Source organism: Pholcus phalangioides, unplaced genomic scaffold, assembly GCF_987345545.1.
Source record: "Pholcus phalangioides strain wild (caught in Gottingen) unplaced genomic scaffold, Ppha-v1.0 ptg000039l_1, whole genome shotgun sequence".
Taxonomy (NCBI): Eukaryota; Metazoa; Arthropoda; class Arachnida; order Araneae; family Pholcidae; genus Pholcus; species Pholcus phalangioides.
Genome location: NW_028301625.1, coordinates 14,526,711 through 14,541,177, shown reverse-complemented (window position 1 = coordinate 14,541,177; position 14,467 = coordinate 14,526,711). Strand labels below are relative to the sequence as shown.

At 33.8% G+C, this 14,467-nt stretch overlaps 1 protein-coding gene across 1 annotated transcript in view; it reads left to right on the top strand.

The window, feature by feature from the left end:
* The window catches only part of LOC149065612 (uncharacterized), an 83,175-nt gene extending 69,365 nt beyond the window's left edge, over positions 1-13,810 (top strand). Inside the window, exon 17 of the mRNA XM_089253965.1 lies at positions 6,460-13,810. Within this exon, the coding sequence (XP_089110091.1) occupies positions 6,460-6,611 (152 nt within the window). The 3' untranslated portion in view covers positions 6,612-13,810. The remainder of the gene's footprint in view (positions 1-6,459) is intronic.
* The last annotated feature ends 657 nt before the right edge of the window (positions 13,811-14,467 follow it).

Below are 14,467 nucleotides of genomic sequence, written 5' to 3'. Positions count from 1 at the left end.
GATTCATTTAATCTAGCTGTTGCATTCCTGGTTCAATTAATTTATTAAATTATCCCAATATGGATTGCACAGTGTACAACAACGTGAAAACAATTCCTGGACGCACTCGAAGATACCAGGTATGCTTTTGATGTCTGGCGCAGCAACGACAATCCACGCTATAAGATCCTCTGGTGTGTCCACAGGCGTCGCATAAATGAGTGATTTAAGGTGACCCCATAGGAAAAAGTCTCACGGATTGAGATCCGGCAAAGGTAGTATGGTGTGGACAACACCTCATCGGATATTGCTGTTGGTACATCCGCTGTACTAAGCGGCCATTGCCATTTGCTCGACCGTAAATCAGATGCATATCAGTGTATTCCTCATTCGTGTAGTCAGCCATCACGATACTCATTTGAAACAGATAATCTAACTGCTACACATGCTTACTACTGCAATAATGCTAATTTATGTCATCTGCAACACGTGATCCTACCCCATTGCATGTGCTTCATGCACTAATTACATCAGATATGGTAAGCTAACCCACAAATGCATTCAGCAATCAACTGACATCCACCTTTCGTCTCCTCTGGACACAGAGCCTGCATGCGTTCTTGGCGATTTCCACCCTCTCAACATGGTTTGCAACACCATGTTCCATTGCACTTTTGTTCCTCTTTATGCCTGCTAACAACTGTCTAAGTTTGTCGGTCCATTAACAAAACAACCTTTTATATTACCTGACATGCCGGGACATGTAAATTCCACTCGAGCATGTATTTTTTTTTTATCACATGCTTAACGCAGGCATGTAAAAAATCCAAAAAATAGGTAGGGGCGAATTTTAGGGTTCAAGGAAAATTTTGAAAGTTCAAACAAATAATAAAATGCAATGATGAAAAAATGATTTTGTCACTTTGCAAAGATAGACTCAGATGCATTATATGAGCTCTCAATTTTCATGCTCCTATTTATTTTTGCCAAAACTATATTAAAAAATACTTAATGTTTGGTCTCTGATGTGATTCACCATTTGAGTTCAGTATTTTTTTGAATCCAACTGCAAATGATTTACGCAATATTCATTTTAATAATTTTTATTTGGGGGAATCAAAAAAAAAGAAGAAAAAAAAAGAAAATAGTCTCACGATTGACTGAAAAAAAAAAGCATGCAATCTCTTGGTTGATTGTAATCAATAGGTTGCGAATTGCTGGTCTAATTATTAATTCAAGTACCTTTCAAGAGCACCCAGTCTAGTGAAAAATGCAAATGTGCAACCATTCTAAATAAGATATTTTTCTAGTAACTGTAATTCAATTTTACATATGGCCATAGCTGCCAAGTCTCCCAAATTTTCTCAGATCACTCAAATTTTAGCTTCATTTTTTGACCTCTTGAAAAGTTCTTAAATCTCCCGAATTTTTATGAAAATCACAAAACATCCATAATTGTGCCTAAAAATTCACTACTTCATTTAAAAATAACCCCCGCTTCTGAAAACAATCCCTAAGGAATTTCTTGTGGATCAAAAGGCCTTTTGCCTCTGTTTTTTTCCCCCCTTTCGAAATGACATCACATGTTGTAAATGGGGAAATAGTAGGAAATTCCTTTTTAAGGAAGTTCTACAAACCTTCTGATGGTAACAAGGAAAGTTGTTTGTCTTATCATGCAGGGAAATAACTTAGCAGCCAATAGTCCTGGATAATAATTGAAGATTATAGTGACACGCATGTGGTCAAAATTCCCTCTTTTGTTACGTACGTGTGATAACAAAACATGAATACTGATAAGCAAAAACATATTTAATCAATTTTAAAGATACTTATTCACCGATGAATTTCCTTTATCAAACATTCCAGAAAAGGGCTGACTTTTTTTTTGTACAAGTTGTGTTACGGGCATAAACATTGGTCACATGGTGGAAAGACTGACATCATCATCCATGTGAAATCAAAAAAACATCAAGCAACTGTCACAAAAAGTCTGTGTTCTTCAAAAATTGATGTTTTTTTTCCTTCATCTTCTGATGATTTTGGGGTCATTCGAGCAGAATATTTGTTCGCATCATTTCTGATTGAACACAATATTTTTTTTTAGATCACCATTGAAGTTATGGCCTCCCATTTCACTTGTACTTTTTGCATAGGGATTTTGTTCCCTATGCTTTAACTTTTATGTGTGAAAAATCCCTATTTCATAGCTGTCAAGTCTCCCAAATTTTAGCTTCATCCCTCGACCTCCCGAAAAATTCTTAAATCTCCCGAATTTTTACAAAAATTACAAAAAAATCCCTAATTGTCCCTAAAATTCTCTACCTCATTTTAAAAAAATCCCTGCTTATGAAAACAATCCATAAGGAATTTCTTGTGGGGCACGAAGCCTCTTTTTTTTTTTCTCCTTACCGGGGCTAACTAGCTGTCTTTCTCGTTAGTCCCGTCTCCTTTCGAAATGACATCAAACGTCGTAAATGGGGAAATTCCCTTTTTAAAGAAGTTTTACAAACCCTCTGATAAGCAAAAACATATTTAATCAATTTTAAAGATACTTATTCCGATGAATTTCCTTTCGTCAAACGTCCCAGAAAAGGGCAGGCTTTTCCTTTTTGTACAAGTTGTGTTAATCGGTCATGGAAAGACTGCCATCATCACATGTGAAATGAAAAAAAAAACCCATCAAGCAAGTCTCACAAAAAGTCAGTGTTCTTCAAAAATTGACTATTGTTCGTACGGTCCTTGAAAACCTTGAAAAAAAAAAAGTTAATTTTCAAGGCCTTGAAAATCGATGAGAGTTAGCAGCCAATAACCCTGGATAATTGGATTTAAAGCAAGTTTTTCCCCATTATTCTAAAATCGCCCAGTGTGACACGCCATCCACTCACCAATAATACAAGTTCGACTGTTTTCCTAGAGAGCGCAACAAGCCTCACTGCAGTGTTTTACGTCGGGTGTGATTGGCCGACTGCTTCTGGAGGAGACAAATGCGTTGTGCGCCACTCGTTTTACCGATCTTCCCTTCATCGAGCTCTATGCTTCCCTTCAAGCCGGAGTATGCAAATGACAGAGTAGCTGATGCGCCACGGTAGAAATACACAAACGCGTAGTGTGATTACGTAACACGTTTCTGTCGACGCGAAATGATCCAGTTCGGTTCATGGGGTGCCAAAAACCTATGTTGGAATGTTTTTTCCTTTTTTATTCTCTGTGCACGTGGAACCGCTGGGCCCGACACAATATGTAAATCGCGGGCGGCGTGCTCTCACCCTCACGGGAGCTCGGCTTTATACTGTAGGCCAATGATGGTAACCTCTTCCAGCGAAATTTCCCTCAAAAATTTCCCTTTTGACTAAATTTTTCCCACGCATTATGAAAAATGTGCTACCATCTAGCGGAGAGAATATTTAATCATGTATTTTACAATAGAAAAGTATTGCACCGCATTAATTTCTTTATTTTTTTTCAAAAAATTATTTTGTTTGATGAACTCTCAAAATTTCCCACAAATGCTAAGAAATTTCCCACTTTGACAAATTTTGGACAATTTTTCCCACAAATATGGGAAATTTCCCACAAGTTACCATCACTGCTGTAGGCTGGGTTTTTTCCGCGTGTATGTCGGGATTGTTTTTTTTTCCCTTGAGATTGCCGGTTGTTATTTGTCGGCCGTTTTATTTATTTTTTTTATGATCGTAAATTATCTTGTTTTTTTCCTTGTAACTTTTATGGAATAAAAGCTAGTGTTCAAAATGAACTTCCGATCGTTGTTGGAAAACCCGGCTTTATGGTAGCATGTATCCTGCAATCGTATGTAGACGTATTTGGAGTCGTTGGAAGTCATTACACTTTTGTACTAGTTATTTTTTCTGGAGGACTTGAGAAATCAATATCTTAGAAAAAAAAGTTTCCTAATTTTTGCCGAAATAATTTCAGCCTTTCGGTCCGTAAGTGAGCGAAGCTTCCTCTGATTACTGTCTATCATAGGTGGAGATTGACTTGGAAGTCTGGGAGGGGGGCACGATGATGATGACGTCAATTCATATATGCATATATACATTAGATCAGTCAACTTCACCTTTCACGCTAGGCCCCCCCCCCCCCCCGTATCTCCACCCATGCTGTCAAGAAAATATTTATTTCGGAGTAATGTGAAGCGCTTGTACAAGGTTCTTTAAAGAAAGAAAACAAAAAATGAGTAGCAAGTGTATGTACTTCTAATTACTTGTGGCTGAAAAATCCCTTCTATCAAGATTGGTTGGTGAATCGGCGCTGAAATCCATTGAGCTTATATTACTGGAGGAAGTATGACGCAGGGCCATAACTAAGGATTTTTGTATTGTCTTGCCGCTCCCACCAATTCGGAATTCGATAATTTTATAACGGTGTTCACCTAAAAATTGCCACCCGGGGCAGTTGCCCCCCCCCCCGCGCCCTGTAGTAGAACTCCTTAATACACGTTGATGTCGTCTTACCCTGTAGTACCGGTGCTGGTATTGTAACGTATTGTTGTCGTTACCTCCCGGTTCATTAATATTTTTCCCCCCAGTAACCATTGAGTGGATGACAACAATGAAATAGACAAAGTTTAGATAGAACTATAACATTTATTCAATTATATTGTTAAACCATTAATCAACGTTATCACAATTAGGCTTTTCTATATGTTAAACTATTAATTAACGTTTCATCACAATTATCACAGTTAGGCTTTTCTCTCATTGTCACAATGAAACAGTAATATGAATCGATCTCACCGCCGCGTCCAGGTTTTCACGTGTTATCACATCGTCCGGTAGATACTCCCAGATGTCTGCCCCACAGCCAAAGACTCGTCGGCACCAGCTTCAGACGGTTTTGGTGTAAACACACACGTTGAGGTGAAAGCTCAGCCACTGCACATGGAACTGGAGATGAAGGTCCACGGGTAGCCGGCCTGGCCACTAACCGATCACTGGATCACGACGACGTTGAAACCTTACGTGCGATGAGACGGGATAAGTGCCAAGGCACACTTCTACTATTGTAACTTCATTGTATTTATGAGACGATCTGGCTCACACCATGACAGGGCGTGACGCCTTACTGATTAAATCGTTGAGTCGGTCGTAAGCAAGGAAGTCGTAAATCAGCACATCTCTAGCTGGCTTTTATATAGCAGCATTCCCACAATGCCTCACTGAAGAACCAATCACAACATTGAAGGTGCGGTATTAGCTTGTATCTGATTTACATAATTTCATGAGAAAAGGAAATATTGTAAACATTATAATATTGAATCTGGCAACCAAACATAACAAATTGGCGGACACACGATCCTACCGGTCAATCCCGGAGACAAAGGTAAAACAATGACTAGAATAAAGACGATTTCCACACGGGGGGGGGGGGGGGGGTCAATTGGTAACGTTACAGTATGACGTCAGTGGCCTACATTCCTTGGAAGATCACGTGACGTGTTGAATGTCTGCGCATCTTTTCTAATGGAATATTCTTATTTTCTAATGGAATCCATAGTTGTTTAAAACAATAAATGAAAGAAATAATTTCAGTATTGATGATATGATTCCAAAATTAATGAGAGAATTCCAAAATTAATGAGAGAGAATTCCAAAATTAATGAGAGATAATTCCAAAATTAATGAGAGAGAATTCCAAAATTAATGAAAGACAACTTCAGCATTGATAAAAGAGATAATTCCAAAATTGATAAAGCAATAATTCCAGAATTAATGAAATAATTTTAGAATCAATAAAAGAAAGAATTTCTTTATTGATTGAAGGCACGAACTGTGTTATTCAATGTGTCATGTGTTTTGTATGATATATATGTGTATGTGGCCTCCTTTATACATAATGTAAAATAAAGTAGGTAGAAATGTAATCTCTGAAAGTTTTAATCAAAATTAAATATGCGCCTATTCATGTGAAAAATATGCGTTTGTAAAAAAAGTCATTGAATTTTTAAGTTTTACCTTGAAAAGTGCTTGAATAGTCCTTGAATTTTTTTTCGTTGGAAGAGTACGAACTATGTTGACGCTTTTCCCCCCTTCATCTTCTGATGATTTTGGAGTCATGCGCGCAGAATGTTTGTTCAGTGTTTCTGATTGAACACAATATTTATTTATTTATTTTAGATCACCATTTTGAAGTTTTGGCTTCCAATTTCACTTGTTTTTTGAATAGGGATTTTATTCCCAAGGGTTTAACTTCCATGTGTGTAAAATACCTATTTTAATTTGACTTTAGTTTTTCAGTAGGGATTTTATTCCTTACGCCTTAACTTTTATGTGTGGAAAATCCCTGTTTTATTTGGAAAACTCCCTTTCGTATTTATGAGGGAGTGGTTTTAGTATAAAATATGGGTCCGCGCGAAAATCTCCCTAATTTTCATTTTCAAAAGTTGGCAGGTTATGTATGGCTGTTATTATAATTTTTTAATTTTTTTTTCTAAAACTTCGATTTTTTTTTCTCTGTTTACAGATGTTCCAAATGACAGTGGCAGCTTCTCAATAGCAAGTGAAGAAGTCCAAATACTTTCTGTGCCAGTGAAATGTGTGAACAATAATGGTGTAAACATTCAGTCATCTGTTCGAACTAAAGCATGTAATATAGCAATGGAGAAGAAATCATAGTCATTTTCATCTAGATATCATTTACTGTAAATTTCTGGTGATGTAAATATATATATATATATATATATATATATATAGTTTGATTCTCATTCGAGATATGTAAAATATAGCATTAGATGAATTTTTCAAGAAATATTTTCTTAGGTATTCCGTTTACTTGTGATATAGTTGATGAACTATGTATTACATATTTTCGCAAGCAATCTGAACAACCAGATGCACCCAGGTTTCCATCAGTTGTGCAATTTGGATCCTTCCCAAAAGTTGGATGTAACTGACGCAAGCAATCTGCCAACTTTCAAGATTTAGTAATGTCATTAATAAAATTTCTAAAATATTAACAAAAATAATAATGAACCACTAACAATGAATCTAGTTCCTGCAGTAGATTTTTTAATAGCTAATAACACATAGAAGTTTTTTTTATCAATTAGATATGTGTTTATAATCATTCTTTGTTATTTAAATTGTCTTTCCAACACGGATTTAAAAAAATAGAAACTGCTATATAGAAACTGCTTACAAAAACTTGTTACAAGGGATGCATATCTTCCAACATATTGCTTATTACAAACCATTCTACAGTAAATAATGTGCACTTTTCATTGAAATTTTACCAGTGTTTATTATTGGTAAGTAAAATTTCATGTGGTGAAGATATAGTCGAGTTTCTGCCTATTGGTACATCACACTTAAATGATTTCTATTTCTGTAGAGGCATTGTGTGTGTGAAGAGAAAACATGTTAAAAATAAGGAACAATATAAGTGGTCATCTCATGCAATATTTGTGAATAGAATATTCCATGTTGTGTTCCATTGCTTCTTGATATCATGATTCATGCTACATATGTATTTAGTGCCATCATGTAAATATGTAAAGAAATTTCTGTTTGTGTTGTCATGTAATGTAATCAAGAATACATTAATTTATGATGTATATAATGTAATGTGTAGATAACATGCGAGATTATAAGTTAGTGTCACGGTGAACAATGTGTTTGTGTTTGACAGTTTCACATTAATTTTTTTTAGAATGTCCAGCTCATAAGCAAAATCAGTATTCTGATTCCGAATTGCATCATTCCTTTTGGAATAAACAAAGCATATGAAGCTTCAGTTTATTTTACCAGCATTATAAACCATATCTGAAAATGTTTTAAAGCTTTATTCATTCATAATTATATAAAAGTTTTATGTAAAAATGTGAGGAGACACATTTTACTGCATGCAAGAGAAGGCTTTTAAAATTTCTAGCAAACACACCTGAACACAGTATTCAGAAATATTCACATTTTACAACCTGGTGGGGTATTATTTTAACATGTGTTGTAGAATATAGATATGTATGTGTATGTAGATGGTGGAAAAACTTAGTCATGATATTCCAGAGCCTGATTCTTGGGGCAAAAATCTTTATTTCAGGGGGGGGGGGTTGAAATGTGTAAGGCTTTTGGGATGCACATGTAATAATGTCCTTGTAACATTTTCATTTTTACTATCTTTCACTATCTTGCTTTTTGCTATCAGTATTCATGTAGTAATTTTATTTTTCTTTGTCTTGGAAAATTTTAACATGTGCCATATATATTTCTTGGAATAAGCACTGCAGCATGAAAAAACTCAAAATATATTTGTGAGCTTAAAGTAAGATGACCTTTCTGAGATAGAATTTTACTTTCATGTAAATATTATTTTCTTGTATTTTACAAAAAAAATATTTTGTCTGCGATTGTTAGCTAGATGTTCAGAATTGATTTTTTTAAAGAAATCAATTACATGATTAGTGAAAGTTATTCCATCACTTCATAATTAATTCCTTGGAGATTGTTTTTTGGGACACAGAATTTTAACATAGGTGTCACGTCAGTATAAGCATTGCAAGCCTATTTTTTTTTTAATGTAAGCATCACATAGTGGATATACTACAAAATACAGTATGTCAAGATTTTAAAGTGAATATAATATTTTGTTCAACTGTAAGTCTTAATTAACTATTTGTGTGGATATGACAGCTATAGATACCATGACTGTTAAAAGCATAATTCAGTTATAAATTTAGAAACTTGTTTTGCATTTTTCAAATAATTTTTGTAGTGTAAAGTTTATGGTATTGAGAAGACACCAACGAATAAGGCAAATACACCAAAAATTATAATAAAAGTCCTAATGCATTTCAACACCAATGGGTGCCATCTTCAGAGGAAAAATTTAACCACTAGTCTCGCTGACCGAGTTTCCCACTTGGGTTGAATACCAAATCTTCACGCTCGGTTGCTCAGCGGAAGAAGTACGTCTGTTCACTTCAAACGTCGTGGTTAGAATGAAGCTGTGAGCCTGCGGGAGATACTAATACAGTGTCCTGATTGGACATTTGCGGAATAGTGCTATCCAATTGGTCCATTCAAATTTTCTTGTAATTCCTGCTCGAAATGAATTTAAGCCATGTTGTTGCGATCGGGGGGGGGGGGGGGTGTAGATTTATTATCGTTCACTAATATATTTTTAAAGGCCCGAATATATGTGCCTTCGTAGAAATCTAGATCAACTGTGGACTTCGTGAAAAACTCTCGCTTCTTGAAATTTGAATTTATGGCCTTCTTGCCAACAGTGAGCGGCGATGGTCGATTTTTCACATTCCTGATTCTTAACACAGCGAGCGTGTTCATTTAATCTTGCTTTTATGGGTCTCCTTGTCTGTCCTATATAACCAAGAGAGCAATCACCGCATGGAATGTAATAAATGTCCCATTGTCTATTCTGCGGTATAGCATCTTCAGGGGGCATGAAACCAAAGTTATTATTATTTTTTGTGTATTTGCCTTATTCGTTGGTGTCTTCTCAATATTCTTGGGCAAAATGGATCAACTCTTCTAAAGTTTATGGTATAGCAAAAAGATTTATTTTACTGTGTTAAATGCAATCAGTTTGAATTTTTTTTTTTGAATAGTGAGTAAGCAAACATAGATGTTATTGAAATTTATATTGTTTATAATTTTTTTTATTCAGTCCTTTGCATTGCACTGACATTCATATTCTGCACCATAAATCCACTGTCAATACTATAAGATGCATTATTTGGGTTCAAAAGAAAATTTGAATTATTGGAGAAATTTAAAGTTCTTAAATTTTATTTACATCAAAATTAAGTAAAGTAGAGAAAGAGTAACGGAAACAAAAGTAAACATATACAAAGCAGGCTGTTATAATGTGATCACATCTGGACTCAGAGTTTCTGATAACAATAACCGATTCATAACTATATTTGAAAGAAACCCAAAAGCAAATAAAATGACCATACTTCCTGTATAGGACAGCTCTTCTTTTTCCCCCACATAACTGGTTTGCAAAATGTATAATCAAGGAATATTTTTTAACATTGTTCGAAAACGGGATATTTTCACTTTCAAGCTAAAATCCTGGTTTTTTTTCAGTATCAAGCCAGTTTGAGGAGTTAGATTGGAACTGTGTAATGTGTATTACAAATCACAATATATATATTTATTTATTTTTTAATGTGAGGTACACTTTATAAACCCCTTGAGAAGTCTGTTGACCGAGTAACTGTGAATCTGGTCAACTGAAAAAACTGACCAAGAACTGAAAGAAAGGCTGGATTATTTTATCTTTTATTTGCCTCCACAATTGCAAAAGCAGCTCTACATATACATGGATTATGGTGCTCTACAACCAGATTATATTATGAACTGATTACAGAAAGGTAAACAAGGGAGAAGGATATACACATTCTGGCTTCCTACATAGTCTTGCAGGTTGATATTGATAACTTGTGGGGGAAAAAATTGATAATATATAAACTAAAATCCTGATAACTATATAAACATTTTTTTCCACATGTTATGATATCCCACCAATAAGCAGGTGTATACTGTGTAAACATTAATGACATTTTCTGAACAAAAAAATTTCAAAATATTTGTCAAATTCATGCTGCTACTGAGGCAAGCCAATTTGAAGAATGGAATCAAATGCTCAAAATTTTCTCAAGTTTTATATATACCATGAACAGAAAAAAGTTTATAAATTTCTTTTGAGTGTGCTATTATTTTTTAAAGAACTTTGCTTTATGGGGGAAAAATACTGATGGACCATAGTCCTTATATATATACTATATAAGATAAATATTAATTCCAATTGTAATTTACATTTTTCTCCAAATGTGATTAAAGTTTTAAGGAATTTTAATTTTAGGAAATTAATATCCATATTTAAATTATTATTTTTTCTATAACAGTGTTGAGTAACGTCTCCTTTAATTCCCCCCTTTTTGCGTTGACACATTTTCTGTGCAAAGCAATATTCAACAGCGATGTATCTAGTGATTTTGCTTGTGCTGAAGCATATTTTTAACTTGCACACAGGGAACATTGAAATTGAGTATGCAGGGCAGCTGGTATCAAATAGGCAGTGGATGAGTCATAGTGATGTATTAATTCTCTGTGAATACTAGACTGATATACATACGATGAAAATCCTATATATATAACTAATACCCTCTATAACAATAATCGCCTAAAAATGATATTGCTCTCTGGTCCCGATACACTTTTTATATTGTTAATATATTCTACCTATAAGGATAAAATCTTTTTTAATGAGTTATATAAGAGTATTACTGTATTTTAATACACACAGCAAATATATCATTATTCATGAAACTGAATTTTTTGAAGTTCTTCATTATAAATGTTCTTGGTGGTACTTTAGGAGTTGCAGTGTGCATGTATATTTGAATTACCAATCAAGTTAATTTGCTCTAAGACCATAAAGGATTAAAGTGGTTAATTACTATTTGTGCTCAGGCTTGCACTCGACGGGATAGTAAGTCATGAGACAAACAACGCATGGCTAATAAATCATTTGTATCAGGAATCTGAGCCTGCGTATATCTACGATTTGTATCAAGCAATTCGAGTCATAGGTATTTGCAAATACTTGATTTTCTGGATTCCTTTGCGCCAAAAACTGACTGGCAACTGAAATAGTATATGTATACCAAACAAGCATGAGGAAAAGCGAAACAAGTTTCCCCTGATGAGCATAAGTTGCAAGATAAGTAGTGTATACTCAGATATAGAATTTTCATTATGCAAAAATGTTGTTATTCCTCAGGGGAGGGGTGAGAATATAGTGGATCTCCAGTTATAACATTTTTCGAAAACAGTTACAAAAAAACATAAGCGGGAAAATGTTTTAAACAGGAAATCTCGGTGAGTATAAGTAAGAGTTGGGACCATGAAAATAAGTGGTGCTAAGTGGGAAACATTCTAAATGGGACCGTTATAAACTGGATCCACTATATAATACTTGGGTATGCTCAAATAGAATTTGGCCGAAACAGTAATTGCAGCGTTTCTCAACCTTTATAAGCCCAAGGACCAGTAAAATATCTGAAACAATTCAGCGGACCACTTGTGTCCTATATTATGGGACATTCCAGTATTTTCAGTTCTTCCGAATTGTTTTATACATTTGTCCGGTTCTTTCAACGATGCTTATTGGAATTTTTAATGTTTACTGAAATAGTGAATAAACAGCGTTTTTATATTTATCATAATTATATGGCTATAAATACAAATATTTATCTTATGTATTTGTCGGGATCAATGTTTTTCAGTGATTTTAACTACAATTAGGAATTTTGCAGAATTGTGGCAATGTTTCTGATGATAACTGGCGATGTCCCGTATTTTATCTTATTTAAATTCCAAGTTCCCATTATTTTTCTCAATGAAATATGAGAAAAATATTAAAGCTAAAATACATAGTTTTGGCTTCCTTCATCCAGCAGTGTATTGAAAATGGTTGATGATGGCAACATTATTTGGCTATAATCAGTTTCATATTTAAGATTGCGATTTCCCGCATTTTCCTGGATGAAGTATGGTGAACATAAGTATAAAGGTACAATTTTAAGATATTAATTTGAACCCATTTGGATATTAATAATATAAATTACCAATTGAATAATTTTTCATTCACTTAAAATGGAATTATAAAGTCTGCCTGCGGACCACCTCTGGGCCATGGGGTGAGAAACGCTGGTACAGATTGTTCCTACTAGCTCTACTACTAATAATTGTACTAAGTATAATTTATTTACTCTTTTTCATGATATGGAGACATGTTCCATTTTTGATTAAGTTCTGTTTTGAAGAAATTTAAAGTTAGAAAATTAAAAGAAAGAAAATGTGGAGGTATAGAGAGTATGTTTCAAATTTAAAGATACAAGAATCATGAATTGAACTTGCAGAGTAAGTTTTAAATTCTTCAATTAAGGTTTAATATGTGAACTGAAATATGCTTTTGAAACTTGTTTAATATTTTATATGAAAGGGCATCAGTGATAATGTAACAATTTCATGCCTAGATAAATAATTGTATTTATCTAGGCATAATAAAAATAATTCTGAAATCTCAAGTTCTGATCAACCAATTCGGGAAGTATTAAAGGAAGCTTATGCCTCTCATTTAAAGGCAGATTTCTGCTGGGGAAATATATATTCACAGCATCATACTAATCAATAAATTTATTCAAATGTTTAGGTAAATTATGAACCTAGAGATATATTTAAATTGAGTGTTTTGAAATATGTTATATAGTTTTAAATACATGACTAATAAAATGTCATCAAAATCTTATTTTCTACATCTTGTTCTTTTAGAAAGCTAGTCATTTGCAAGTTGATATTGAATGAGATTTTGAAGGCGTATTTTATTGAGCCATTTGGAAATTTAATATATATATATAGTGTGTGCAGTTTTTTTGAGTGTGCCATATTTCTATATATGTATTGAATTGGTGATGATTGCACACACACACATAAAAATATACCGAATCATGTGTATAAAGTTTGATCTCCCACTTAGTTCATTTTCAGCATACATTACTAATGCATTTACAATTTGGTGCAGCTTTGCTAGATTTTTATAAATGTGTGGAAACACATCGCTATTTATACTAAATATTTAGAGAGAAATAAAAACAAATTGTTGCTGTTTAATGAATTTTTTGTGCCAAAAGGTTCTATCTCCTTTTTTTTTTAATGAGGTTAACTAAGTTATTATTCTTTTTTCCTCCCTAACAAATCATAATGAAATTCAAAACGCCTCTGGTCTGTATTATATACTTTTCTAAAATAATTTCTGTGTACAGCTTTTATGAATAAAACTATTTGTGGAATTTAATTTTTGTGCACGACTCATTTTTTGTGAAACATCTCTGGAGGCCACATATATGTATGGGGGGGGGAACATTTCTGTGTACAGTGAAACCCCCACTACAACGATACTCGTTAAAACAATAAATCCCTCTACAACAATTTTTTTTCCAGGCTTGTTTGGAAATGCATGTGGTTTAAGGTTAAACTACCACTTCTCAATATAATGACAATCCCTTCACAGCAATATTTTTTTCTTGGACAGCAAAGTATCATTATATTGAGGTTTCACTATTATCTTGCCTCTCCAAATAGTCTTTTTTCTAAAGAATAGATAGTAGCCTTCTTAGACAGGACAGAAGACTGTTATGTATTCTTTATATTCCTTAATGATTAGAGCATAGATTGTATGCAAATGCATGCATGCGTTTGCATATTTTGGCTCTTTTAGTATACATGCGTAAAATTGCATTTTTAGAATAAGTCCATATTTTTTGAAGTTTTATGAAAGTTCAATCAAATTTTATAATTTGTTGAATGAATATTGCTCATAAAGATATGGGTATTATTGGTTTTTTCCCCGCACATGAATCATGATCACTAATAAAAGATTAACAATATTTAGAGAGGATTTTTTAGTTAATTACTAATCATGTTTGTAGCCTATACTAGTATCC